General features: G+C 41.5%; 1 protein-coding gene across 1 annotated transcript in view; it reads left to right on the forward strand.

The window, feature by feature from the left end:
- The window catches only part of ABHD18 (abhydrolase domain containing 18), a 70,126-nt gene extending 49,225 nt beyond the window's left edge, over positions 1 to 20,901 (forward strand). The window contains exons 9-14 of the mRNA XM_025386463.1: positions 4,272 to 4,410; positions 7,298 to 7,387; positions 8,324 to 8,425; positions 11,952 to 12,330; positions 14,303 to 14,465; positions 20,326 to 20,901. Of these exons, the coding sequence (XP_025242248.1) occupies positions 4,272 to 4,410; positions 7,298 to 7,387; positions 8,324 to 8,425; positions 11,952 to 12,330; positions 14,303 to 14,465; positions 20,326 to 20,377 (925 nt within the window). The 3' untranslated portion in view covers positions 20,378 to 20,901. The remainder of the gene's footprint in view (positions 1 to 4,271; positions 4,411 to 7,297; positions 7,388 to 8,323; positions 8,426 to 11,951; positions 12,331 to 14,302; positions 14,466 to 20,325) is intronic.
- The last annotated feature ends 4,768 nt before the right edge of the window (positions 20,902 to 25,669 follow it).

A 25,669-nucleotide genomic window follows, 5' to 3' on the forward strand; every position in this document is an offset into this window, starting at 1 on the left:
TGCATGAAGACTTGGAAGAAGATCAGCCACAGAGAAGGAAAAGTAAATGAAAAGCCCCATGTAAGCATCAGGAGGGGAGAGTAGTACAAGATGAGGTCAGAAAGATAGGCAAGGGCCGGGTGCAGTGGCTCACACCTATAATCCCAGCACTTTGGGAGGCCAAGGTGGGTGGGTCACTTGGGGTCAGTAGTTCAAAACCAGCCTGACCAACATGGTAAAACCCTGTCTCTACTAAAAATTAAAAAATTAGCCAGGTGTGGTGGTATGCACCTATAGCCCCAGCTACTGGGGAGGCCAAGGCGGGAGAATCACTTGAACCCAGGAGGCGGAGGTTGCAGTGAGCCAGTACCATGCCGCTGCACTCCAGCCTAGACCACAGAACAAGACTCCATCTAAAAAAAAAAGACAAGGACCAGATTGTGAAAGGCCATCATGCTTTGAATGTGAATGATCTGAAAGTGCAATGGGAAGTGTCTAGAGGACTTCAAGCAGATGAGTGGCCTGATTTATATTTTTTAAGACCTACTTTGGTTTACTGGGGCAAGAGTAGCAACAGAGAAAACAAGCCGGGCGCGGTGGCTCACGCCTGTAATCCCAGTACTTTGGGAGGCCGAGGCGGGTGGATCACAACGTCAGGAGATCGAGGCCATCCTGGCTAACACGGTGAAACCCCGTCTCTACTGAAAAATACAAAAAATTAGCCGGGGGTGGTGGCGGGTGCCTGTAGTCCCAGCTGCTGGGGAGGCTGAGGCAGGAGAATCACGTGAATCCGGGAGGCGGAGCTTGCAGTGAGCGGAGATCATGCCACTGCACTCGAGCCTGGGCAACAGAGTGAAGACTCCGTCTCAAAAAATTAAATAAATAAATAAATAAATAAATAAATAAATAAAGCAACAGAGAAAACAAATAGGAAACTATTGCAATGATGCAGGAAAGAGTAGTGACTTTAGGTAGCAGTGGAAATGGAGAGAAGTTTTCCTGGGTTCAAGATATATTTAAGTTTAAATATTAGGACTTGTTTATGAATTGGATGTTGTGGGAGGGAAATCAAAAGTTATGGGCCGGGCGCGGTGGTTCACGCCTATAATCCCAGCAGTTTGGGAAGCCAAGGTGGGCAGATCACAAAGTCAGGAGATCAACACTATCCTGGCTAACACCCTGAAACCCCATCTCTACTGAAAATACAAAAAAGCCGAGCCTGGTGGCAGGCGCCTGTAGTCCCAGCTACTCGGGAGGCTGAGGCAGGAGAATGGCGTGAACCCAGGAGGCGGAGCTTGCAGTGAGCCGTGATCACCCCATTGCACTCCAGCTTGGATGACAAGCGGGAAACTCCATCTCAAAAAAAAAAAAGCCAGAAATGGTGGTGCACACCTGTAGTCCCAGCTACTCAGAAGGCTGAGATTGAGAATCACCTGAGCCCGGGAAGTCGAGGCTGCGGTGAACCATGATCAAGCCACTTCATTGCAGCCTGGGCAATGAGAGTGAGACCCAGTCTCAAAAAAAAGAAAAAAGAAATGGTTTGCAATTTAAATCACAGATACTTCTCTCTTGCGCATTCTTTCTTTTTAAAAAGCCATCTTAAGTCCGTTTTCATCAAAAATGCTGAAACAATTTGAGACCGAGTCTACCGTTATAAATAACCACTGTCCCAGAATTTCATATCAGTAACTTCTAAAAGAGCAAACTGGGAGACCTGAGAATTCAAGGCTCCCATACAAGGCTAAAAGAAAAAGTTGGGGAAATTGTGTAATCATAAATAGAAAAATGACTTGAGGATAGGAAACAAAGATAAGAATAAATGGGGTTTTTTTCTGATGAAGCATGACTATGATCTGTTTGGATGAAGGATAGCATAGTTTCCATAAACAGAAACCCTACCTTCTGGACTTAGAGCTCTGAGAGAACTTGGTAGGACAGTGGAAGTAAGGTCTTTGGGAGCCAAGATTTTGTTTTTCACGTTTGGCATTCCTTCTGGCACCTGGTTCTTTGCACATATTATGTGTAGGCATATGATAAATAATCATTGGTAAAATGAATTTTTGTAACTTTGGCAAGGTTTCATCCAGTAACCAGTTATGTGTGTCTTAATACAAGTTGCATTTTGAAAAGCAGATTCTAATTTGGTCATTTTAGTAATAAAATAAAATATATTTATTTCAATCACTATATACGGATGGTTCTAGGACCCAAAAGGATATATTTAAATACTTTTTGTTTGTTTGTTTGTTTTTGTTTGAGATGGAGTCTCACTCCGTCACCCAGGCTGGAGTGCAGTGGCATGATGTCTGGCTCACTGCAACCTCCACCTCCTGGGCTCCAGTGATTCTCCTGCCTCAGCCTCCTGAGTAGCTGAGATTACAGGCACGTGCCACCACACCTGGCTAATTTTTGTATTTTTAGTAGAGACAGGGTTTTACCCTGTTGGTCAGGCTGGTCTCGAACTCCTGACCTTGTGATCTGCCCGCCTTGGCCTCCCAAAGTATTGGGATTACAGGTGTGAGCCACTGCACCCAGCTTAAGTACTTTTTATAAGGAAATATACTTCTATGTAAAATTAGCTTCTAAAAATGAAATTCCAGTTGAATTGGTCTTTATTTAAAACATGTATATTTATAAAAATGTATTTGTTTTATATTTTATTATATTCATAAATTGTGTATTTTGTGAAAATAAGCAACATATTTAAGATTTCAGTAATACATGAGCCTAGTGTTTGGTTAAATTCTTTATTTATGTTGCTTTTTTAAAAGTTATGCTTGGCCAGGCGCAGTGGCTCTTGCCTGTAATCCCACCAGCACTTTGGGAGGCCAAGGCGGGCAGATCACGAGGTCAGATCAAGACCACAAGGTCAGGAGATCAAGACCATCCTGGCTAACACGATGAAACCCCGTCTCTACTAAAAATACAAAAAATTAGCCGAGCGTGGTTGCAGGCGCCTGTAGTCCCAGCTACTTGGGAGGCTGAGGCAGGAGAATGGCCTGAACCCCGGGAGGCGGAGCTTGAAGTGAGCCGAGATCACGCCACTGCACTCCAGCCTGGCTCCATCTCAAAAAAATAAATAAAATAAAATAAAAGTTATGCTTTAAGCCTGGGCGTGGTGGCTCACACCTGGAATCCCAGCACTTTGGGAGGCCAAGGCAGGCGGATCACTTGAGCTCAGGAATTCAAGACCAGTCTGGCCAACATGGTGAAACCCTGTCTCTGCTAAAAATACAAAAATTAGCCAGGCGTGGTGGCACACGCCTGTAATCCCAGCTACTCAGGAGGCTGAGACAGGAGAATCGCTTGAACCCAGGAGGTGGAGGCTGCAGTGAGCCAAGATCATGACACTGCACTCCAGCCTGGGCAGCAGAGCAACACTGTCTCAAAGAAAAAAAAAAAGTTATGCTTTAAATTCTATTATAATAATTTCAGTAAAGATTATGTGCTATAGAACAGGAACACATTTTTTGTTAAGTTTTAGGTGATTTGATGTGTAATCCAATGTTAGCAGCTGTCTAATTCCTTTTTCTCTTTTCTTTTTTTGAGACAAGGTCTCACTCTGTTGCCCAGGCTGGAGTACAGTGGTGCAATCTCAGCTCACTGCAGCCTCTACCTCCCAGGTTCAAACGATTTTCATGCCTCAGTTTTCCACGTAGCTGAGATCACAGGCATGCGCCACCATGTCCTGCTAATTTTTGTATTTTTAGTAAAGACAAGGTTTCACCATGTTGCCCAGTCTTGTCTTGAACTCCTGACCTCAAGTGATCCCCCTGCCTCAGCCTCCCAAAGTGCTGGGATTACAGGCATGAGCCACCACATCTGGCCCTAATTCCAATTTATTACATTGTTTTACTTAACTATCTGGTCCTTTAAAAGAAATACATGAGGCCGGGCGCGGTGGCTCAAGCCTGTAATCCCAGCACTTTGGGAGGCCGAGGCGGGTGGATCACGAGGTCAGGAGATCGAGACCATCCTGGCTAACATGGTGAAACCCCGTCTCTACTAAAAATACAAAAAAAAAAACTAGCCGGGCGAGGTGGCGGGCGCCTGTAGTCCCAGCTACTCGGAGGCTGAGGCAGGAGAATGGCGTGAACCTGGGAGGCGGAGCTTGCAGTGAGCCGAGATCGCGCCACTGCACTCCAGCCTGGGTGACACAGCGCGAGACTCCGTCTCAAAAAAAAAAAAAAAAAAAAAGAAATACATGAAGTCTGGCAGCCTGTTGTAAATTTGCATATATTAGCATGTAAATACATAAAATAATCATTTTCTATTTTGTTTTGTGAGGGTAGAAGGTCCAGCTTAAAAAATGTGTCTGACCTTTTTGTGATGGGAGGAGCTCTTGTTTTAGAATCTGCAGCTCTCTTGCACTGGCTAGAGAGGGAAGGTTACGGCCCTTTAGGAATGACTGGAATATCCATGGGAGGACACGTAAGCCTTTTTATTTCTGCTTACATTTAATTATGTTTATGTTTGTAAGATCTAGAGAACCTGGTTATTTTAAAAATTCACTTTAGGTATAGAATTAGTTTTGGTAAAAGTAGGAAGCAGAAACAGATTCCAAACTGTTATTCCAATTATGAAGTAATGATGTTAATTTTTTGCATGATTTATATAGACACTGTACTATTCCACAGTTGTATCTCAGGTATTAGATTTAACATTTTATTACAAATTAATTATAAAATTTAACTTTTCAAGTCTCAAGTATAAATGCCCAATTTTGCTGTTACATTGGTCAAGATAGCTGAATTGGAAAATACTTTCCATTTATCTATCTCCCTAGTACCACCAACCTATTTTACTTTTTGTCTGCCTTTTAGAGTGTACTAAAATGGATTCCTAATTGCTTTTCTGTCTCTAGTCTTTTATTAATCTTTTTCTTTTTTTTTTTTTTTTTTGAGACAGAGTCTTGCTCTGTTGCCCAGGCTGGAGTGCAGTGGCTTGATCTCGGATCACTGCAAGCTCCGCCTCCCGGGTTCATGCCATTCTCCTGCCTCAGCCTCCCAAGTAGCTGGGACTACAGGTGCCCATCACCACCCGGCTAATTTTTTGTATTTTTAGTAGAGACGGGGTTTCACCATGTTAGCCAGGATCGTCTCGATCTCCTGACCTCGTGATCCACCCGTCTCGGCCTCCCGAAGTGCTGGGATTACGGGCATGAGCCACAAAGCCCAGCCTCTTATTGATCTTTTCCTTAACCATTTCTCCTCCACACCCTAACTACAGTGATCTTTCTAAATCTTGTCTTTGTTCTGTCTTGTTCAAAACCTGCCAAAAGCTTGTGTGCACACTGGGCTCCAGCTGTGTCACATGCTAGCATCCCTCTAGTGCTCCCTTATTCTCTTTCACCTAGCTGAGTAACAGCTTACCCTTCTGTTTCAGCTGTGACACCCAGCCTTACCTCCAGACTATACTTGAAACTCTCATTAGTAACTTTTTACTGTACTTTACTGACTTGTTCAGCAGTCTGTTTTCTCCATGAAGCAGTTGAGACATAGAGGGCCAGGAATATGCTCTGATTTATTACTTGGCACATATTAGTCACTCAGTACATTTTTTAAAAATTATTAGTATTTTGTTTGTGTGTGGGCTCAAGTGATCCACACAGGTTGGCCTCCCAAAGTTTTAGGATTATAGGTGTGAGCCACTGCACCTGGCCTAAAAAATAATCATACCCCAACCTAGGCAACATAGTAGTAAGACCCTGTCTCTACAAAAAAATTGTTTAAAAAATTAGGCATGGTGGCACATCTCTGTAGTTGTGGCTACATGGGAGGCTGAGGGGGAGCCCCCGAGTTTGAGTCTGCAGTGAGCTGTGATCATACCACTGCACTCCAGATTAGGTGACCCAGACAGAAGCGAGATTCTATCTCAAAATAATAATAATTATTATTATTATATGAAGTTTCTTTATTTCTCTTGAATTTGAAAGTTAAGTTCAAAAACTTACTCAAATTTAAAACTACACTGGGCGCAGTGGTTCACACCTGTAATCCCAGCACTTTGGGATGCTGAGGCAGGCACATCACCTGAGGTCAGGAGTTCAAGACCAGCCAGACCAACATGGTGAAACCCCATCTCTACTAAAAATGCAAAAATTAGCCAGGTGTGGTGGCACACGCCTGTAATCCCAGCTACTCAGGAGGCTGAGGCAGGAGAATCGCTTGAACCTGGGAAGTGGAAGTTGCAGTGAGCTGAGATCGCGCCATTGCACTCCAACCTGAGCAACAGAGCAAGACTCCATCTCAAAAAAAAAAAAAAATTCAAAACAACTACCTGACAGTGAAACAGAAGATGGAAAAGGATTTATATTCCTACCTAGTAGTGTTTCCATTGTTATCACCTAGGTCAGGTCCTTGTAACTTTCACCTGGATTACTGCCTATTAACTGGTCTTCCTACCTCAGCTCTCCCCTTCTCTATTCAGTCCTGTAAACTACTATCATGTTACCTTCTTTGAATCACTTCTTTGACAATACTACTCCTTTGCTCAGACCTCTTTATTAATTCTCGATTATCTATAGAACAAAGGACCTCTAATCTGATCCTGATCAATCTTTCTAGCCCTACATATCTCCCTCACTCCATTGGCCACATGTGCCTATTGACCATCCCAACTGAAGCATATTGGTTATTTCCCTATGAGACCCTGTGCATTCTCACCATCTTGCCTTTGATCATACTGATTTATTTCTATGGAAGACAAAACCCTATCTTTCATTCCTCTAGAAGACTCACCCATTTCATGAAGCCTGCCTTTCCCTTCTGATTCCTCCAGCCCAGAAGGGAAAGTAACTTTTCCAGAAGATAAAGTTCTCCCTTCTCCAAAAGGGAGAGTAATTTTCCCTTCTCTAATCACACCCATTACATTATTTTATATCTATTATGTAATCTGCTTTGTGGTTCCCCGAATTCTTTGCATACTCAGTCCACCTCAATGGTCTGTTTTATAGTTGTGATTTTGCTGTATCTGAGTAAGTCACTTAAGTAATGAGTGTGTTTACCCTGCTGCCCAGCATCTACATCTCGGCATCTTTGCTCCATATTTACACAGTAGAAAGTAGCTCTCAGTGAATGGTCTTGAGGTTACTTAAAGTTTTCTATTACATTTTACTGCTTTCTAAGGGGGAAATTAAATGTTGTTGAATTTATGATTTGGGAAGTTTAATGAGGTTGCTAGACATTCTCACAAATGTTTGCAGACTTTGTGTTTATCTGACCAACTTACTGCACTGAATGCTTATTAATATTAAATATTTTTATTTTACTGAATAGAAACTCTACAGAAGCTCTCTAAACTATCTGTTATATTACAGATGGCTTCCTTAGCGGTATCCAACTGGCCTAAGCCCATGCCATTGATTCCATGCCTGTCTTGGTCCACAGCATCTGGGGTCTTCACTACGGTAATTTAATTGTAATTAATATTAGGTAGCTATATATAATTAGAGGCAATTGTTTTGGGGGTCCCCAAAACCACCCTCAGCTTTGGTGATTCATGGAAGGAATTATAGGACTCCTGAGTCGTATGATGATATAGTCGTAATCATGATTAAGGCTTAACTACAACAAAAGAAACCAAGAACAAGCTTCCGAGATTCCTCTCCTAATGGAGTGTTACAGTTCATGCTTAATTCTTCCAGCAATAATTATTGACAGTAAGTGCAAAGCGCTGTCCATCAGTGAAGCTCCCCTGAGCCTTGCAGTCCAGAGTTTTTATCAGGGGTTAGTGACTTGGATAACTTCTGCCTAGCATGCACCAAAAATTCAGAAGGAAAGCAGGTGTTCAGCAGAAACTGCATTGTTTATATAAGCAGTTTAGATACAGTGACCCAGTCTTATCTTTTAGGAAAAGTTTTATAAAAGTATAGAAAGCTGTTTATTGGTCAATTTCCCAGACTCCAGTTAAGGGCCAACCTTACATGCAGGCGAAAGATAGGCAGTCTCAGGCCGGGAGCGGTGGTTCACACCTGTAATCCTAGCACTTTGGGAGGCTGAGGCTGGTGGACCACCTGAGGTCAGAAGTTCGAGACCAGCCTGGACAACTTGGTGAAACTCTGTCTCTACTAAAAATACAAAAATTAGCTGGGCATGGTGGCACATGCCTATAGTCTCAGCTACTTGGGAGGCAGAGGCAGGAGAATCACTTGAACCCGGAAGGCGGAGGTTGCAGTGAGCTGAGATAGTGCCATTGCACTCCAGCCTGGGCAGCAGAGTGAGACTTCGTCTGCCAAAAAAAAAAAAAAAAAAAAGATAGGTAGTCTCACACAGTAATAATAATAAAAGTATTGGGCAAATTGCCTTATGATGTGGTTTGATCTTAATTTAGCTTATTATTTCAGGGTGTGTTGAGTAAATCAATTAATTGGCGGGAGCTGGAAAAGCAATATTATACCCAGACGGTATATGAAGAAGAAATTATTCACATGCTTGAATACTGTGGAGTAAGTATTTCACTTTCCACCCAACATTGGTGGAGGGGGGAGTTGATTGTATATTTAATGATTCAGGTTTTTAAAGAGAATAGCAAATTTTTAAAAACATAGCTAGCCGTACATACTATTTTTTAACTTCAAAAATTTTTCATTTTTTCCCGGGCATGGTGGGTGACACCTGTAATCCGAGCACCTTGGGATGCCCGAAGCGGGTTGATCACTTGAGTCAGGAGTTTGAGACTAGCCCAGCCAAACCCATCTCTAAACACCATCTCTGTAAAAATACAAAAATTAACCGCATGTGTTGTTGGATGCCTGTAATCCTAGCTATTCAGGAGGCTAAGGCAGGAGAATCTCTTGAACTTGGGAGTTGTAGGTTGCAGTGAACCAAGGCTGTGCCACTGCACTCCAGCCTGGGTGACAGAGTGAGACTCTTTCTTAAAAATAAATAAATAAAAATTATTTTAAAATAAAACACAGATACAGAGAATCATGCAAAGCATATATGTGGTTTACTACATTTATTAAAAGGCAAACACACTGTAACTACTACCTAGGTCAAAAATAAAACTTGACCACCCAAACCAGAAACCCCTTCAAATGTGTCCTAATCACAAAGCCTTCCTTCCTGCATTATTAGTAATCATTATCCTTATGTGTATTCCTTCTGGTTTTAAAATAATTTTATTATCCAAATGTGTATCTGTAGACCCTATAGTTCTTTTATTTGAAGTGCCTTTAATAAGTTGCCTTCTGACAGAAAACCAAACACCACATGTTCTCACTCACAGGTGGGAATTGAACAATGAGAACACTTGGACACAGGGCGGGGAACATCACACACTGGGGCCTGTCGGGGGGTGGGGAGTTGGGGGATGGATACCATTAGGAGAAATACTTAATATAAATGACAAGTTGATGGGTGCAGCAAACCAACATGGCACGTGTATGCCTGTGTATCAAACCTGCACGTTGTGCACATGTACCCTGGAACTTAAAGTATAATAATAATCAATCAATCAATCAATCAATCTGTAAAAAAAGAAAAGAAATAAGTTGCCCTACATCCCTTTATGTTCCTTATAATTTATTTCATGAAGAATTTAGGTTATTTGACCTGTAGGGTTTCTCACAATCTAGATTTTTCTGTTTGTGTTCGCATGGTACAGTTCAGCATTTTGCTCTACATTGCCTGAAAATTGGCAGTTGGATCTAGATAAAGGCTTGATTAAACTCATTGTTTTGATTTCTTTCACAAGGCTATAGGAAACACATAATATCTGATTTTCTCTTTTTTTATGATGTAAGCCTCTACTGATGCTTAATGACTGTATCAATACATTGATGGTTGCTGATATTCTATTATTTCTTTTTCATGTATTAGTTTGAATACTTTTATAGGGAGACACTTACCTCATGTATTATTTACTTACATTGTACAGTCATGTTATGCATAACAATGCTTCAGTCACATATATAAAGTGGCCCAAAAGATTTTAATACGATATTTTTACTATACCTTTTCTTTTTCTTTTTCTTTCTTTCTTTTTTTTTTTTGAGATGGAGTCTTGCTCTGCCGCCCAGGCTGGAGTGCAGTGGCACAGTCTCTACTCACTGTAACCTCCACCTCCTGGGTTCAGATGATTCTCCTGCCTCAGCCTCCCAAGTAGGTGGGATTACAGGTACCCACCATCACACCTGGCTAATTTTTATATTTTAGTAGAGACAAGGTTTCACTATGTTGGCCAGGCTAGTCTTGGAACTCCTGACCTCAAGTGATCAACCCACCCTCAGCCTCCCAAAGGGCTGAGATTACAGGCATGAGCCACCGTGCCTGGCCTACTGTACCTTTTCTATGATTAGATATACAAATACTTACAATTGTGTTACAGTTGCCTACAGTATTAAGTACAGTAACATGTTGTATAGGTTAGTAACCTAGGAACAATAGATTACACCATATAGCTTAGGTGTGTAGTCAGCTATACCATCTAGGTTTATGTAAATACATGGTGATGTTCACACAACAATGAAACCACCTAATGATGCATTTCTCAGAACATATCCCATCATTAAACAACACATAACTGTATTTACAAGTCCTTAAACTTAGAATACAGTTTTGAGACTTTAACAGGCAATATTTCTTTTTTTTCTTTATTTTTTTTTTTTTTTTGGTTTTGTTTTTTTGAGACACCCAGGCTGGAGTGCAGTGGCACGATATCAACCTACTGCAACCACTGCCTCCCAGATTTAAGTGATTCTCCTGCCTCAGCCTCCCAAGTAGCTGGGATAACAGGCACACACCACCATGCCCGGCTAATTTTTGTATTTTTATTAGAGACAGGGTTTTGCCATGTTGGCCAGGATGGTGTTGATCTCCTGACATCATGATCTGCCCGCCTCAGCCTCCCAAAGTGCTGGGATTACAGGCGTGAGCTACCACGCCCAGCCAATAATTTTTAATTCTGGTTAGTTCAACCAGAGAAAGGGATTTGGGGACGCTGGTGTCCTCTTCTGTTTGAATTTACGTTACTCATTTGTAAGACTTTTAGAAGTTCAAAGGTTAAGGCAGATCATGGATTTCAAAACTTTGGTTGTTAAAAAAAAAAAAAAAAAAGATGCAGGCTAAATGATACCCTTTACTGTTAAGTAGGAAACAGCAATAAACTGTAAGTCATTTATCTTAGTCCTGAGTTAAATTTTGATACCTCTTTCTTTTTTAAAAAAATTATGAGGCTGGGCATGGTGGCTCACGCCTGTAATCCCAGCACTTTGGGAGGCTGAGGTGGGTGGATCACTAGGTCAGGAGATCAAGACCATCCTGGCTAACACAGTGAAACCCCATCTCTACTAAAAATACAAAATATTAGCCGGGCGTGGTGGCAGGCGCCTGTGGTCCCAGATGCTCAGGAGGCTGAGGCAGGAGAATGGCATGAACCCGGGAGGAGGAGCTTGCAGTGAGCCGAGATTGCGCCACTGCACTCCAGCCTGGGGGACAGTGCGAGACTCCGTCTCAAAAAAAAAAAAAAAATGGTAAATATATACAACATAAAATTTACTATCATAACCACTTTTATGTGTATAGTTCAGTGGCATTAAGTATATACATGTTGTGCAATCATCACCACCATCTATCTCCAAAACGTTTTTATCTTTTCAAACTGAAACTTACCCATTGAACAAAACTACTCATTCCTCCCTTCTCCCAGTCTCTGGCAGCTGCCATTCTCTTTTCATTGCTATGAATTTTACAGCTATAGGGACCTCATATGAGTGGAATCATACAATATTTCTCCTTTTGTGTCTGGCTTATTCACTTAAGATAATGTCTTCAGTGTTCATCCATGTTGTAGCATGTGTCAGAATTTCATTCCTTTTAAGACTGAATACTGTTTAATTGTTTGAATGTACCACATTTTGTTTATCCATTTATTCATTGATGGACATTTGTCTTTTCTCTTTTTTTTTTTTTGACAAAGTTGTTAATAAAACCCTATTTTATATTAAATAATGTTTTCTTTCATATGTTCAGACAGATTCTTTCAAAATGGGACAAGAGTTTGTGAAATGCTTCACTAGCAGTGCAGACAAGCTAACTAACCTTAATCTGGTTTCCAGAACTTTAAATTTAGATATAACAAACCAAGTTGTATCCCAAAAACCTGCTGACTGCCATAATTCTAGTAAAACATCTGTCAGTGCAACATCAGAAGGACTTTTATTGCAAGATACCTCTAAGATGAAGTGCTTCAATCAAACACTTTCAACCAACAAAAGTAGTTATACGAGTTGCAACCCTCAGTCATACCACCTACTTAGTAAAGAACAAAGAAGAAACAATCTTCGGAAAGAATCTTTAATATTTATGAAAGGTGTCATGGATGAATGTACTCATGTAGCAAATTTCTCAGGTACTAATTTTTATATGAAATTGAGAATATTTGCTGATGTGTAAATATTTGTGAAACATTTTAAAGGATGCTTTATAAGATAATTTTATATATTTCAAGGGTATATTTTTTTGTTGGCTCCAGAATATGTTTGCAAAGATAAGTTGCTTTACTTAAATGTATCACATTCTATCTATGAAAATTTAAGATTATCTTACTCATTAAAAAACACACTGGACAGCCGGGCGTGGTGGCTCATGCCTGTAATCCCAGCATTTTGGGAGGCTGAGGCAGGTGGATTGCTTGAGCCCAGGAGTTCAAGACCAGCCTGGGTAACATGGTAAAACCCTGTCTCTACCAAAAAAAATTACGAAAAAGTAGTCATGTGTGGTGGTGCGTGCCTGTAGTTCCAACTACCTGGGAGGCTGAAGTGGGAGGATCACTTCAGCCCAAGGAGATGGAGGTTGCAGTGAGCCAAGATCACACCACTGCACTCCATCCTGGGTGACAGAGCAAGACTCTGTCACACAGACACACAAACACACACTCTGGAGCTGGACACAATGGCTCACGCCTATAATCCTAGCACTTTGGGAGGCTGTGGTGGGAGGACCGCTTGAGCCCAGGAGTTTGACACCAACCCAGGCAACATAGTAAGACCCTATCCCTACAAAAAATGTAAAAATTAGCTGGGTGGCCAGGCCCAGTGGCTCACGCCTGTAATCCCAGCACTTTGGGAGGCTGAGGCGGGCAGATCACCTGAGGTCAGGAGTTCGAGACCAGCCTGGCCAACATGGTGAAACCCCGTCTCTACTAAAAATTCAAAAATTAGCCGGGCATGGTGGCAGGCGCCTGTAATCCCAGCTACTCAGGAGGCTAAGGCAGGAGAATCACTTGAACCCAGGAGGCAGAGATTGCGGTGAGCCAAGATCGTGCCATTCCACTCCAGCCTGGGGGACCAGAGTGAGACTCCATCTCAAAAAATAATAATTAAATAAATAAATAAATTAGCTGGGCGTGGTGGCACATGCTTATAGTCCCAGCTACTCAGAGGCTGAGGCAGGAGGATCCTTTGAGCCCAGGAATTCAAGGTGGCAGTGAGCTATGATTGCACCACTGCACCCTAGTCTCAGTGACAAAGTGAAACTCTTGTCTCCCAAAAAAAAAAAAAAAAAAAAAAACCACTAGATTGCTGAGTGTGGTGGCATTCACCTGTAGTCCCAGCTACTCAGGAAGTTAAGGAGGGAGGATCACTTGAGCCCAGGAGTTCAAGGCTGCAGTGCACTATGATCTTGCCAGTAAATAGCCACTGCACTTCAGCCTGGGCAACATAGTGAGATCCCATCTTTAAAATAAATTATTGAGGTGATGCATACCTCATGTACTCTGATGTGATTATTATGTATTGCATGCCAGTATCAAAATATCTTACATCATGTAACCCATAAATATACTGTGTACCCACACACACAAAAGAAAGAAAGAAATTAGTTAATTTTAAAAAACCACAGTATTTTGTATCATTTTTAGAATGTTTATCTCGTACTGTGGATGAATAATGTAGCCTATTATAGTTGATTTTTAACTTAATCAAAAATGTTTAGGCCGGGCGTGGTGGCTCACGCCTGTAATCCCAGCACTTTGGGAGGCCGAAGCGGGTGGATCACGAGGTCAGGAGATCGAAACCATCCTGGCTAACACGGTGAAACCCCGTCTCTACTAAAAATGCAAAAAATTAGCCGGGCGTGGTGGTGGGCGCCTGTAGTCCCAGCTACTCGGGAGGTTGAGGCAGGAGAATGGCGTGAACCCGGGAGGCAGAGCTTGCAGTGAGCCGAGATCGCGCCACTGCACTGCAACCTGGGCGACTGAGTGAGACTCCGTCTCAAAAAAAAAAAAAAATGTTTAGTTTGATGAATGTTTTATTTACTACATTGTGTGGTGTTTTTTATTTTCTAATGTGTATATGTTGAATTTTTTAAAATTCTATACCTAGTACCAGTTGATCCAAGCCTCATTATAGTGGTTCAAGCCAAAGAAGATGCCTATATTCCACGAACAGGAGTTCGAAGTTTACAAGAAATTTGGCCTGGTTGTGAGATCCGATACTTAGAAGGGGGTCATATTAGTGCTTATCTTTTTAAACAAGGACTCTTCAGGTAAGATGGCTGGTCTAAACGGCTAATTCGTTCATTTGTTGTTTGTTTTCTGGATTTTTTTGCTTCAACAAATATAAAAGATTAGATATTTTTATTATCTGTTTCAATCTTTGAATTCCCCCCCTCACCTCCCACAAATCTCACATTGAGTTACTTTTCCCTCTTTCCTAGGATTTCATCTTCTTCTTTTCTTTTTCTTCTAGAGAACTAGGCATGATGCATATCATGGCATGCTTTATCGTGTGGCTTTCCCCTCTTCAAATATTAATGGCCAGGTATTTTAGGATGTGAGAAGGACGATCACGGCTTGTTAAAGTTGCTTTGGTGCATCAAGAGTTTTTTCACTCTATTCTGATGTTTTTTCAGAATGGCCTGAACATCTGTGGAATAATTTAGCAATGTTTTTCAGTTAGCAAGTGAATATTGAACCTTAAATAAGAAGTGCTTTTAATGTTAACAACTTTATATGACTCCACTATTTTAGTTAGAACTTATAAAAACTTTTATGCTAGCCGGCCGCGGTGGCTCACGCCTGTAATTCCAGCACTTTGGGAGGCGGAGGTGGGCGGATCATGAGGTCAGGAGATGAAGGCCATCCTGGCTAACACGGTGAAACCCCGTCTCTATTAAAAATACAAAAAAAAAATTAACCAGGTGTAGGTGGTGCACAGCCAGCCGTAGGTGGTGCACGCCTGTAGTCCCAGCTACTCAGGAAGCTGAGGCAGGAGAATGGCTTAAAACCCAGGAGGTGGAGCTTGCAGTGAGCCAAGATTGTGCTACTGCACTCCAGCCAGAGAGACAGAGCGAGACTCCGTCTCAAAAAAAAAAAAAAAAAAAAAAAACCTTTTATGCTAAAACTAGTTTTCTGGTATTCTGCATTATTGGAACATATTCATCATGTTATTATTAATGGTTAAATAAATTAGTTCACATAAATGATTACATCAGTGCCCTGTCCATAAGTGTTCAAAAAAGCTGCCAACTGGATAACTATCTAATGGAAGAATTGTATGTGATACGTTTGACATGTTTTAGCTCTTGTTAAGGTAAGAAATAATTTTCGTATGTTGTTACTTATCTAGCTCAACTTATAAATGTCACCTTTTTGAGAAATAGACCAATTCTTCAAGTCTGTCATGTCTTGAAGGATATAGTAAACCTTTCTTTTTATAGTATGATCTTTTAAGAAGCATTCATGCAGCATTTGAGTCCCTATTGGTGAGTGAGCAGACTATCCAATACTCATTGGCCCTCTGGCACAACAAAATTAAAACAAATAAACAGGCCAGGTGCAGTGGCTCACGCCTGTAATCCCAGCACTTTGGGAGGCCGAGGTGGGTGGATCACGAGGTCAGGAGATCGAGACCATCCTGGCTAACACGGTGAAACCCCGTCTCTACTAAAAATACAAAAAATTAGCCGGGCGTGGTGGCGGGCACCTGTAATCCCAGCTACTCGGGAGGCTGAGGCAGGAGAATCACTTGAACCCGGGAGGCAGAGCTTGCAGTGAGCCGAGATCGCGCCACTGCACTCCAGCCTGGGCGACAGAGTGAGACACTGTCTCAAAAATAAATAAACAAATAAAAATCTGTGACTACCTAGGGTTGCTAGAGTTGCTTAAGAAGAGTCTAAAGTTCTGTTATACCTGTGAATGCAGAGGACCCACTTGTTTGCATTAGTAAATTAGTATCAAATTTATTTCACTCTTTTGTGTATCTAAGTGGGAGTATAGCTAAGAGGTATTAGGAAGAGTAGATTTATAATCAAAGTCAAATATGAAAACTCAAAAATGCTACTATGAAGGCTTCACTTGAGAGACATAAATGTTAACTATTATCATGTGCCAGATGCTAGGGCAATTGCTCTGTTATTATCCCCTTTACGCAGAATAAAGGGAACAAAAAAGATTAAGTAACTTGCTCAGGTGGAGTCACTACTAAGCTATTTGACCTCTTCCATTCCCCATCAGTCACTTCAAAACTTAACAGAGTTTAGATGACATTGGAATAGTAGAATTTTTAAAAATTCAGTCTTTTCACACACCAAACATAAAAATAAAAGAAGCTGCCAGGCACAGTGGCTCACATCTGTAATCCCAGCACTTTGGGAGGCCAAGGTGGGGGTTGATCACAAGGTCAGGAGTTTGAGCCCAGCCTGGCCAATATGGTGAAACCCCGTCTCTACTAAAAATACAAAAATAGGCCGGGCGCGGTGGCTCAAGCCTGTAATCCCAGCACTTTGGGAGGCCGAGGCGGGTGGATCACGAGGTCAGGAGATCGAGACCATCCTGGCTAACATGGTGAAACCCCGTCTCTACTAAAAATACAAAAAACTAGCCGGGCGAGGTGGCGGGCGCCTGTAGTCCCAGCTACTCGGAGGCTGAGGCAGGAGAATGGCGTGAACCCGGGAGGCGGAGCTTGCAGTGAGCCGAGATCGTGCCACCGCACTCCAGCCTGGGCGACACAGCGAGACTCTGTCTCAAAAAAAAAAAAAAAAAAATACAAAAATTAGGCCGGGCGCGGTGGCTCAAGCCTGTAATCCCAGCACTTTGGGAGGCCAAGACGGGCGGATCACAAGGTCAGGAGATCGAGACCATCCTGGCTAACCCAGTGAAACCCCATCTCTACTAAAAAATACAAAAAACTAGCCGGGCGGGGTGGCGGGCGCCTGTAGTCCCAGCTACTCAGGAGGCTGAGGCAGGAGAATGGCGTAAACCTGGGAGGCGGAGCTTGCAGTGAGCTGAGATCCGGCCACTACACTCCAGCCTGGGGGACAGAGTGAGACTCCGTCTCAAAAAAACAAAAACAAAAACAAAAAAAAGTACAAAAATTAGCCGGGCATGGTGGTGCACGTCTATAGTCCCAGCTACTCAGGAGGCTGAGGCAGGAGAATCACTTGAACCCAGGAGGCGGAGCTTGTAGTAAGCTGAGATTGTGCCACTACATTCCAGCCTGGGTGACAGTGAGACTGTGTCTCAAAAAATGAATGAATGAATAAATAACTAAATAAAGCCATTCCTTTATGTGCTCTAATATTTTGTGTTATTTAGAGCTTATTGATAATACAAGTGAATAAGAGGCTATTTAAATGATTAAAAAGGGACATGTACCTTTCCTAACCCTTCTCACATGTACACAAGCCCGTATTGTAACTTTAGGCACCAGGAAGTAAACAAATTCAGATTCATTCCACAAGAGCAAGTGCCTGGAACTAACTCTGAGGAAAAAAATTATCCAGTGGGCAATAATTTCAAAGTCCTCTTTACTTCTCCCCTATTGCTGTCATATCTATCTTCAAAACAAAATCTCTTTATGTGTTTACACCAACATGCAAATATCGACCTCTAATTTTTTTCCCTTCTCATGGTTCATTATAATTCACAAGGATCGAATCCTTGAGCCAAAGAAAGACAAGCATGTTGTAAAGCTATGACTTCCCAACATATTGGAAATAATAATCTATTAGCAGGCTATCAGTTTCAAAGATAGTCTTTTTTTTTTTTTTTTTTTTGAGACAGAGTCTCAAGTCTGTCACCGAGGCTGAAGTGCAGTGGCATGATCTCTCACTGCGACCTCCACCTCCCAGGTTCACACCATTCTCCTGCCTCAGCCTCCCGAGTAGCTGGGACTACAGGCGCCTGCCACCACACCTGGCTAATTTTTTTTTTTTTTTTGTATTTTTAGTAGAGACGGGGTTTCACTGTGTTAGCCAGGATCGTCTTGATCTCCTGACCTCGTGATCCACATGTCTCGGCTTCCCAAAGTGCTAGGATTACAGGTGTGAGCCACCACACCCGGCCAAAGATAGTCTTAATAGCTTTGTTAGGATGTCAGGAAATGCTTAGTTGAACAAATGGGATACAAAATTAATATCTCATAGTTATTATTTAAACTGCATGAAAATATAGACATGCATTTTCTTTTTTCTTTCTTTCTTTTCTTTTTTTTTTTTTTGAGCCGGAGTCTTGCTTGTCACCTAGGCGGGAGTGCAGTGGCGTAATCTTGACTCACTGCATCCTCTGCCTCCCAGGCTCAAGCAATTCTCCTGCCTCAGCCTTCCAAGTAGCTGGGATTACAGGCGCCCACCACCACACCCCGCTAATTTTTGTATTTTTAGTAGAGGTGGGGTTTCACCATGTTGGCCAGGCTGGTCTCGAACTCCCAACCTTGTGATCCACCCACCTTGGCCTCCCAAAGTGCTGGGATTACAGGCATCCACCACCACACCCAGCTAATTTTTGTATTTTTAGTAGAGACGGGGTTTCACCATGTTGGCCAGGCTGGTCTCGAACTCCTGACCTTGTGATCCGCCCACCTTGGCCTCCCAAAGTGCTGGGATTACAGGCGTGAGCCAGTGCGCCCGGCCTAGACATGCATTTTCTTAAAAGCCTGGAGGAAAGATATGAAAAGATTAACAGTAGATGTGAGTGATGGGACTATGATGTTTTCCCCTTCCTATATTTTGGATTTTCTGAATATTCTGCTATGAAAATGTATTATACAATAGAAAAAAAAAAACAGCTTTAGAAAAAAACATCTTGTGAGTGGGGCAGGGTGTCGCAGGACTATAGTTCCAGATACTCAACAGGCTGAGGTGGGAAGATAGCTTGAGGCCAGGAGTTTGAGGCTGCAGCGTGCTACGATTGCACCTGAGAGTAACCACTGCACTCAAGCCTAGGCAACATAGTGAGATCTTCTCTCTAAAAAAAAAAAGAAAGAAAGAAAAAATACCTTATGGAAGATAAAATTTGTCTATTCGTTTTCAATTGAAATATTAAAATACTCGGTAAAGTTAATGTAGGAAACCAAGGCTTTTGATTTTAAGTAGCTAGGAACATGTTCATAGTAAATGAAAAGCATCTATATCATAATCTGTGAAACAGAATCTTACATTCTGAAAAGTCACATAGTTAATTTTTAACAAAGTGATGATAAATCAGTCCCTTTTTCTTTCATAATTTATTTTATACACACACATCACACACATATGCCACTGTGTGTGTGCATGTATGTGTGTATGAATATATATATTCTAAGGCACAAAAAAGTGCTTCAGAAAAAGATAATGCTTCTAGATCCATCAAAGTTGGAAGTATGTTTGATGTTTTCCAGTAGTGGTGATAAAGTTGCATGCATCTGAGGCGGGCGGATCAGTTGAGGCCAGGAGTTCGAGACCAGCCTGACCAACATGGTGAAACCCCCTCTCTACTAAAAATACAAAAAGTTAGCAGGGTGTAGTGGTGCATGCCTGTAATTCTAGCTACTTGGAAGGCTGAGGCATGAGAATCACTTGAACTGGGAGGCAGAAGTTGCAGTGAGCAGAGATCATGCCACTACACTCCAGCCTGGGCGACAGAGCAAGACCCTGTCTCAAAAGAAAAAAAAAAGGCCGGGCGCGGTGCCTCATGCCTGTAATCCCAGCACTTTGGGAGGCCGAGGCAGGTGGATCATGAGGTCAGGAGTTCAAGACCAGCCTGGCCAAGATGGTGAAACCCCGTCTCTACTAAAAATACAAAAAAAATTAGCCGGGCGTGGTGACATGCGCCTGTAATCCCAGCTACTCCGGAGGCTGAGGCAGAGAATTGCTTAAACCTGGAGGGGCAGAGGTTGCAGTCAGCCAAGATTGCGCCACTGCACTCCAGCCTGGGCGACACAGGGAGACTCCGTCTCAAAAAACAAAAAAAGTTACATGGATTCAAACACCCATTCTGAGGAGGGTAAACTGCCTGTTTCATAGCTATTTAGAGAGGATGTAAAGTTGCAAGCCACAGATAAATTTGGAAATAAATTACGATAAAGGCATTGTTTGTCCCCCCCTTTTTGTTAGTTACTTAGAGTTTTTCTTTCATATTTAATTTTAGACAAGCCATCTATGATGCATTTGAACGCTTCCTCCATAAATACGCTAACTAATTGGATTATTATATGTAACCAGTGTGGCCAAGATGTTTCTTACAAAAGGAAGCTTCATCCTATGATCATGTGAAGGACAAGCAGACAGCACTAATATATCTAATCGCTATCAATGTAGTCTGGAATTCATTGTTACAGATCTGTTAACTATAAACTTCGAATACATTTGAATAATTTCAAGATAATATTTGAAGTAAATAATGTTAAAGTATTTTTATTATTGTTCATTGGAATCCCATATACTCAATGTTTAGTCTGTTGTTACTATCTATGAAAATTAAATTTTTAATCATGAATAATTTATTAAATTAAATAAATTTATTCATAGAAACTCTTCTGGGTTTTAGTAAAATTGCTAAATCAAACCAAGATTTTAATATATCAGCATTTACTTTGTACCCTTATAACATTTCACTATTGACTTTATTTGAAAAACATGTTTATTTTTTGAATGTATGGTGAATTCATAATCTTGTGTTCAACTAATTTTCTGCTGTGGAAATAAATACTTATGATGTATAAAATCAGTGTTAACTTTGAATTCTAAAATATCCTGATAGCTTCATAGATAAGTGCTTTGCTTTCTTTTTCTTTTTTTTTTTTTTTTTCTTTTTTTGATATGTGCCTCTACTTGAATGCAAGTGCTTTTAATGATCAAAGTGAGTGACAGGGTGTGGTAGCTCACGCCTGTCATCCCAGCACTTTGGGAGGCTGAGGCAGTCGGATTACCTGAGGTCAGGAGTTCAAGACTAGCCTGACCAATATAAACCCCCTCTTTACTAACAGATACAAAAACTTAGCCAGGCATGGTGGCGCATGCCTATAATCCCAGATACTCGGGAGGCAGGAGAATTCCTTGAACCCGGAAGGCAGAGGTTGCAGTGATCCAAGATCCCACCATTGCACTCCAGCCTGGGTAACAAGAGTGAAACTCTGTCTCAAAATAATAATAATAATCAAAATGAGTGTTCTGCAGATAAAATGCATTAGACTTTGCTAGACTAAAACTTTACTAAAGATTAGGGTTTTAAAAAAATGCCAATAGGCCGGGTGCGGTGGCTCATGCCTGTAATCCCAGCACTTTGGGAGGCTGAGGCGGGTGGATCACAAGGTCAAGAGTTTAAGACCAGCGTAGGCCGGGCGCGGTGGCTCAAGCCTGTAATCCCAGCACTTTGGGAGGCCGAGACGGGCGGATCACGAGGTCAGGAGATCGAGACCATCCTGGCTAACACGGTGAAACCCCGTCTCTACTAAAAAATACAAAAAACTAGCCGGGCGAAGTGGCGGGCGCCTGTGGTCCCAGCTACTCGGGAGGCTGAGGCAGGAGAATGGCGTGAACCCGGGAGGCGGAGCTTGCAGTGAGCTGAGATCCGGCCACCGCACTCCAGCCTGGGCGACAGAGCCAGACTCAGTCTCAAAAAAAAAAAAAAAAAGAAAAAGACCAGCGTGGCCAACATGGTGAAACCCTGTGTCTACTAAAAATACAAAAAAATTAGCCGGGCATTGTGGCGTGTGCCTGTAATCCCAGCTACTCAGGAGGCTGAGGCAAGAGAATTTGTTGAACCCGGAAGGCAGAGGTTGCAGTGAGCTGAGATTGCACCACTACACTCCAGCCTGGGCAAGAGAGCAGCAAAACTGCATCTCAAAAAAAAAAAAAAAATTAGCCGGGCGTGGTGGCAGGCACTGCTCAGGAGGCTGAGGCAGGAGAATCGCTTGAACCCTGGAGGCAGAAGTTGCAGTGAGCCGAGATCGCACCATTGCACTCCAGCCTGGGAGACAAGAGCAAGACTCAGTCTCAAACCAAAACAAAACAAAATGCCAAACTTATTTCTCCCTACTGAAAAAGTTTCAATTCACAAAAATGGAAACATTGGAAGACCTGTTGCATTGACTGATGGATACTGTGTCTTTTTTTTTTTTTTTTTTTGGGGGGGGGGGGGGGGGGACAGAGTCTCACTCTGTGGCCCAGACTGGAGTGCAGTGGCATGATCTTGGCTCACTGCAACCTCCGCCTCCCGGGTTCAAGTGGTTCTCCTGCCTCCACCTGAGTAGCTGAGATTACAGGTGCCTGCTACCATGCCTGGCTAATTTTTGTATTTTTAGTAGACACGGGATTTCACCATGTTGGCCAGCCTGGTCTCAAATTGCTGACCTGGAGTGATCCACCTGCCTTGGCCTCCCAAAGTGCTGGGATTATAGGCGTGAGCCACCACACCCGACCTGACATTTTATTTATTTTATTTTTTATTTTATTTATTTATTATTTTATTTTATTTTATTTTATTTTATTTTTTTAAGACAGAGTCTCTTTTTCACCCAGGCTGGAGTGCAGTGGCACGATCTCGGCTCACTGCAAGCTCCGCCTCCCAGATTGACGCCATTGTCCTGCCTCAGCCTCCTCAGCAGCTGGGACTACAGGCGCCCACCTCCACGCTCGGCTAATTTTTTATGTTTTTAATAGAGATGGGGTTTCACCGTGGTCTCAATCTCCTGACCTCGTGATCCGCCCATCTCGGCCTCCCAAAGTGCTGGAATTACAAGTGTGAGCCACCGCGCCCAGCCTATTTTTTTTTTTTAATTACTTTTTTTATATGCTTACTCTTTGGATTACTAACCATCTAACTACCCAAATACTTAACAGCTTTGGTTTTTAATTTCAGAATTTAATAGACACATATGCAATTGATTTGTCCCATATAAACTATTTTACAGAAAATAAAGTTTTATATAATAGCTATTAACTCTTTTAAATGGGGGATTATATGGCTAGATTTGGTGCTTTCTGTTTATGTTAAACTTCTCTAGCTCTCAGCTAAAATGTTAAAAAAGTAGAAAATATTTTGGGGTATTGTGTGAAGTTTTACAGTAGGTATATTTGAGTTTCGTTTGAAATCTGTGTTGTCTGTGAATTATTTTTAAATAGGTATTCTTAGTTACTAAAGATATTTGAATTATAATGTGCCTTTGCAGTCTTTTTAAAGGAGATTTCATTTGTCACCTCTAATGCCTCTATCATCTTAATTTTTTACAAATATTTAAAAATTATTAAAGTTATTGATGGTAAAGTAGTAACTTCTTTCAAACTACTTTGGCACAACAAGCCAACACTGTACAACTCTTTGAGCGATAAGCAATTTTACATGTTCAGATGAGAACCTTTAGTTTTAACCGAAAGTATAAAATCTACTAAAGTTCTTCCACAAAATACTCTTTAAATAAAACTTGTCAACTGAATTACGATTTTCTTATATTATGTATATATTGAGGTTATATGATTGAATGCTTTTTGAACAATGGTTTTAGTAAAACCAGTACTTTATTATTGTTCACATAAACATTTCTTACTAAGCAATAATGTACTATGTTGTGTGAATTTCTATTGTTAAAAAATGAAATTTTGATTTAGTTTTAATTAATTCTTAGGCATAACTAACTTTTCCCAAATAAAGTGTGAAAGAAAGTATTTTTAAAATTTCATCTCTTAACCAGATGTATTAAAAATATATCCCTAGGCCAGGTGCGGTGGCTCACACCTGTAATCCCAGCACTTTGGGAGGCCCAGGTGGGCAGACCACCTGAGGTCAGGAGTTCGAGACTAGCCTGACCAATATGGAGAAACCCGTCTCTATTAAAAATACAAAATTTAAAAAAAAAAAACCACAAAATTAGCCGGGCGTGGTGGCACATGCCTGTAATCCCAGCTACTCGGGAGGCTGAGCCAGGAGAATCACTTGAACCTGGGAGATGGAGGTTGCGGTGAGCCAAGTTTGTGCCATTACACTCCAGCCTGGGCAACAAGAGCAAAACTCTGTCTCAAAAAAAAAAAAAAAAAATCTCGAAGTGCGGTCTGCCATTTGTCTGCCGTTTTGAGGATTAGGTACTACATAAAATATTATAAATTCATTTAGACCAGAGTTGTAAACTGGTAGTTCACGTAGGCCAGTTTGACCCACAGTTGTTTTATTTGATGTACATAATGTTTCAAAAATTTTTGAATTTGAAAAGTCTTTAAAAGTCTTTCTTTTTTTTTTTTTTTTTTGAGACAGAGTCTTGCTCTGTCGCCCAGGCTGGAGTGCAGTGGCCGGACCTCAGCTCACTGCAAGCTCCGCCTCCTGGGTTTACACCATTCTCCTGCCTCAGCCTCCCGAGTAGCTGGGACTACGGGCGCCCACCACCACGCCCGGCTAGTTTTTTGTATTTTTTAGTAGAGACAGGGTTTCACCATGTTAGCCAGGATGGTCTCGATCTGCTGACCTCGTGATCCGCCCGTCTCGGCCTCCCAAAGTGCTGAGATTACAGGCTTGAGCCACCGCGCCCAGCCTTGAAAAGTCTTTCGATTGGGTATGCATTCTCCAGTTTGCCACAGCCTACTGGACTTCCCTCTTACATCAGACAACTTCTCTACTTTGTAGTTCCTACTCAGCCCTGAAGACTTCTAAGTTTGAGACCCCTGATTTAGATCTGTAATTAGAAAAAGCTTCTGAATTTCATGATTTGCTAATGTAATTACTATTGTCATTTTAGCATGTGCATTTTAGATTCCTTTTTTGTATTTTTGTAATGTGGTGCTTTCTCTCATAAAGATAATTGAATTGTTAACACAGTAATTGAAATTTTAAAAATCATTTTCAAATCTTGTATTATATTTCACAATAAAAGTATATTTTAAAAGCTAATCATTTGTGCTTTTTTAAAGAGGTATTATTGTAAATACAGTAGACACATGTCACGTTTGATTAATGTACCCAAACTTAAACTGAGTGTGTATGTTCCCTCTTTGTTATTATGCCCTAAACAAGGTAAGACAGAAATAAGCAAGGGAGGCTCTAGCAGAACAGTATCAGTATCTCTATAAAAATAACCAAAATTTTCCCCAAAGTTGTGTGATCTGAGGGAAATAAACATTCTTACAGACCATAGTTATCTCAGTGTTGCTGAATGTTGAATGTGATTACATTTATACTCATGAATAAATATACTGCAAACAAAATCTAGAGATTTAGTTAGACTGGGAATGGGAGTCTTAGAGTCTCCTGTATGTTAATAATAGTAACTGCATGTGGAAATGTGAGGAAAGATTATAGTAGATTAGACAAAGGGGAAAAAGGTCATTTGGCCACTTTGCAGTAAAATAGCCTAATTCTAGGAATATTCTTATAGAAAAAATCCTAGGAAACCAATGACTGTATGAATTATAAGCCAGGAATTAAATGGGCCAGCACCTTGGTGGACTCCCCAGCTCCAGAACTGTGAGAAATAAATATCTGTTGTCTAAGCCACCAAATTAAGGTA

This window comes from Theropithecus gelada, chromosome 5 (genome assembly GCF_003255815.1).
Source record: "Theropithecus gelada isolate Dixy chromosome 5, Tgel_1.0, whole genome shotgun sequence".
NCBI classification, from domain to species: domain Eukaryota; kingdom Metazoa; phylum Chordata; class Mammalia; order Primates; family Cercopithecidae; genus Theropithecus; species Theropithecus gelada.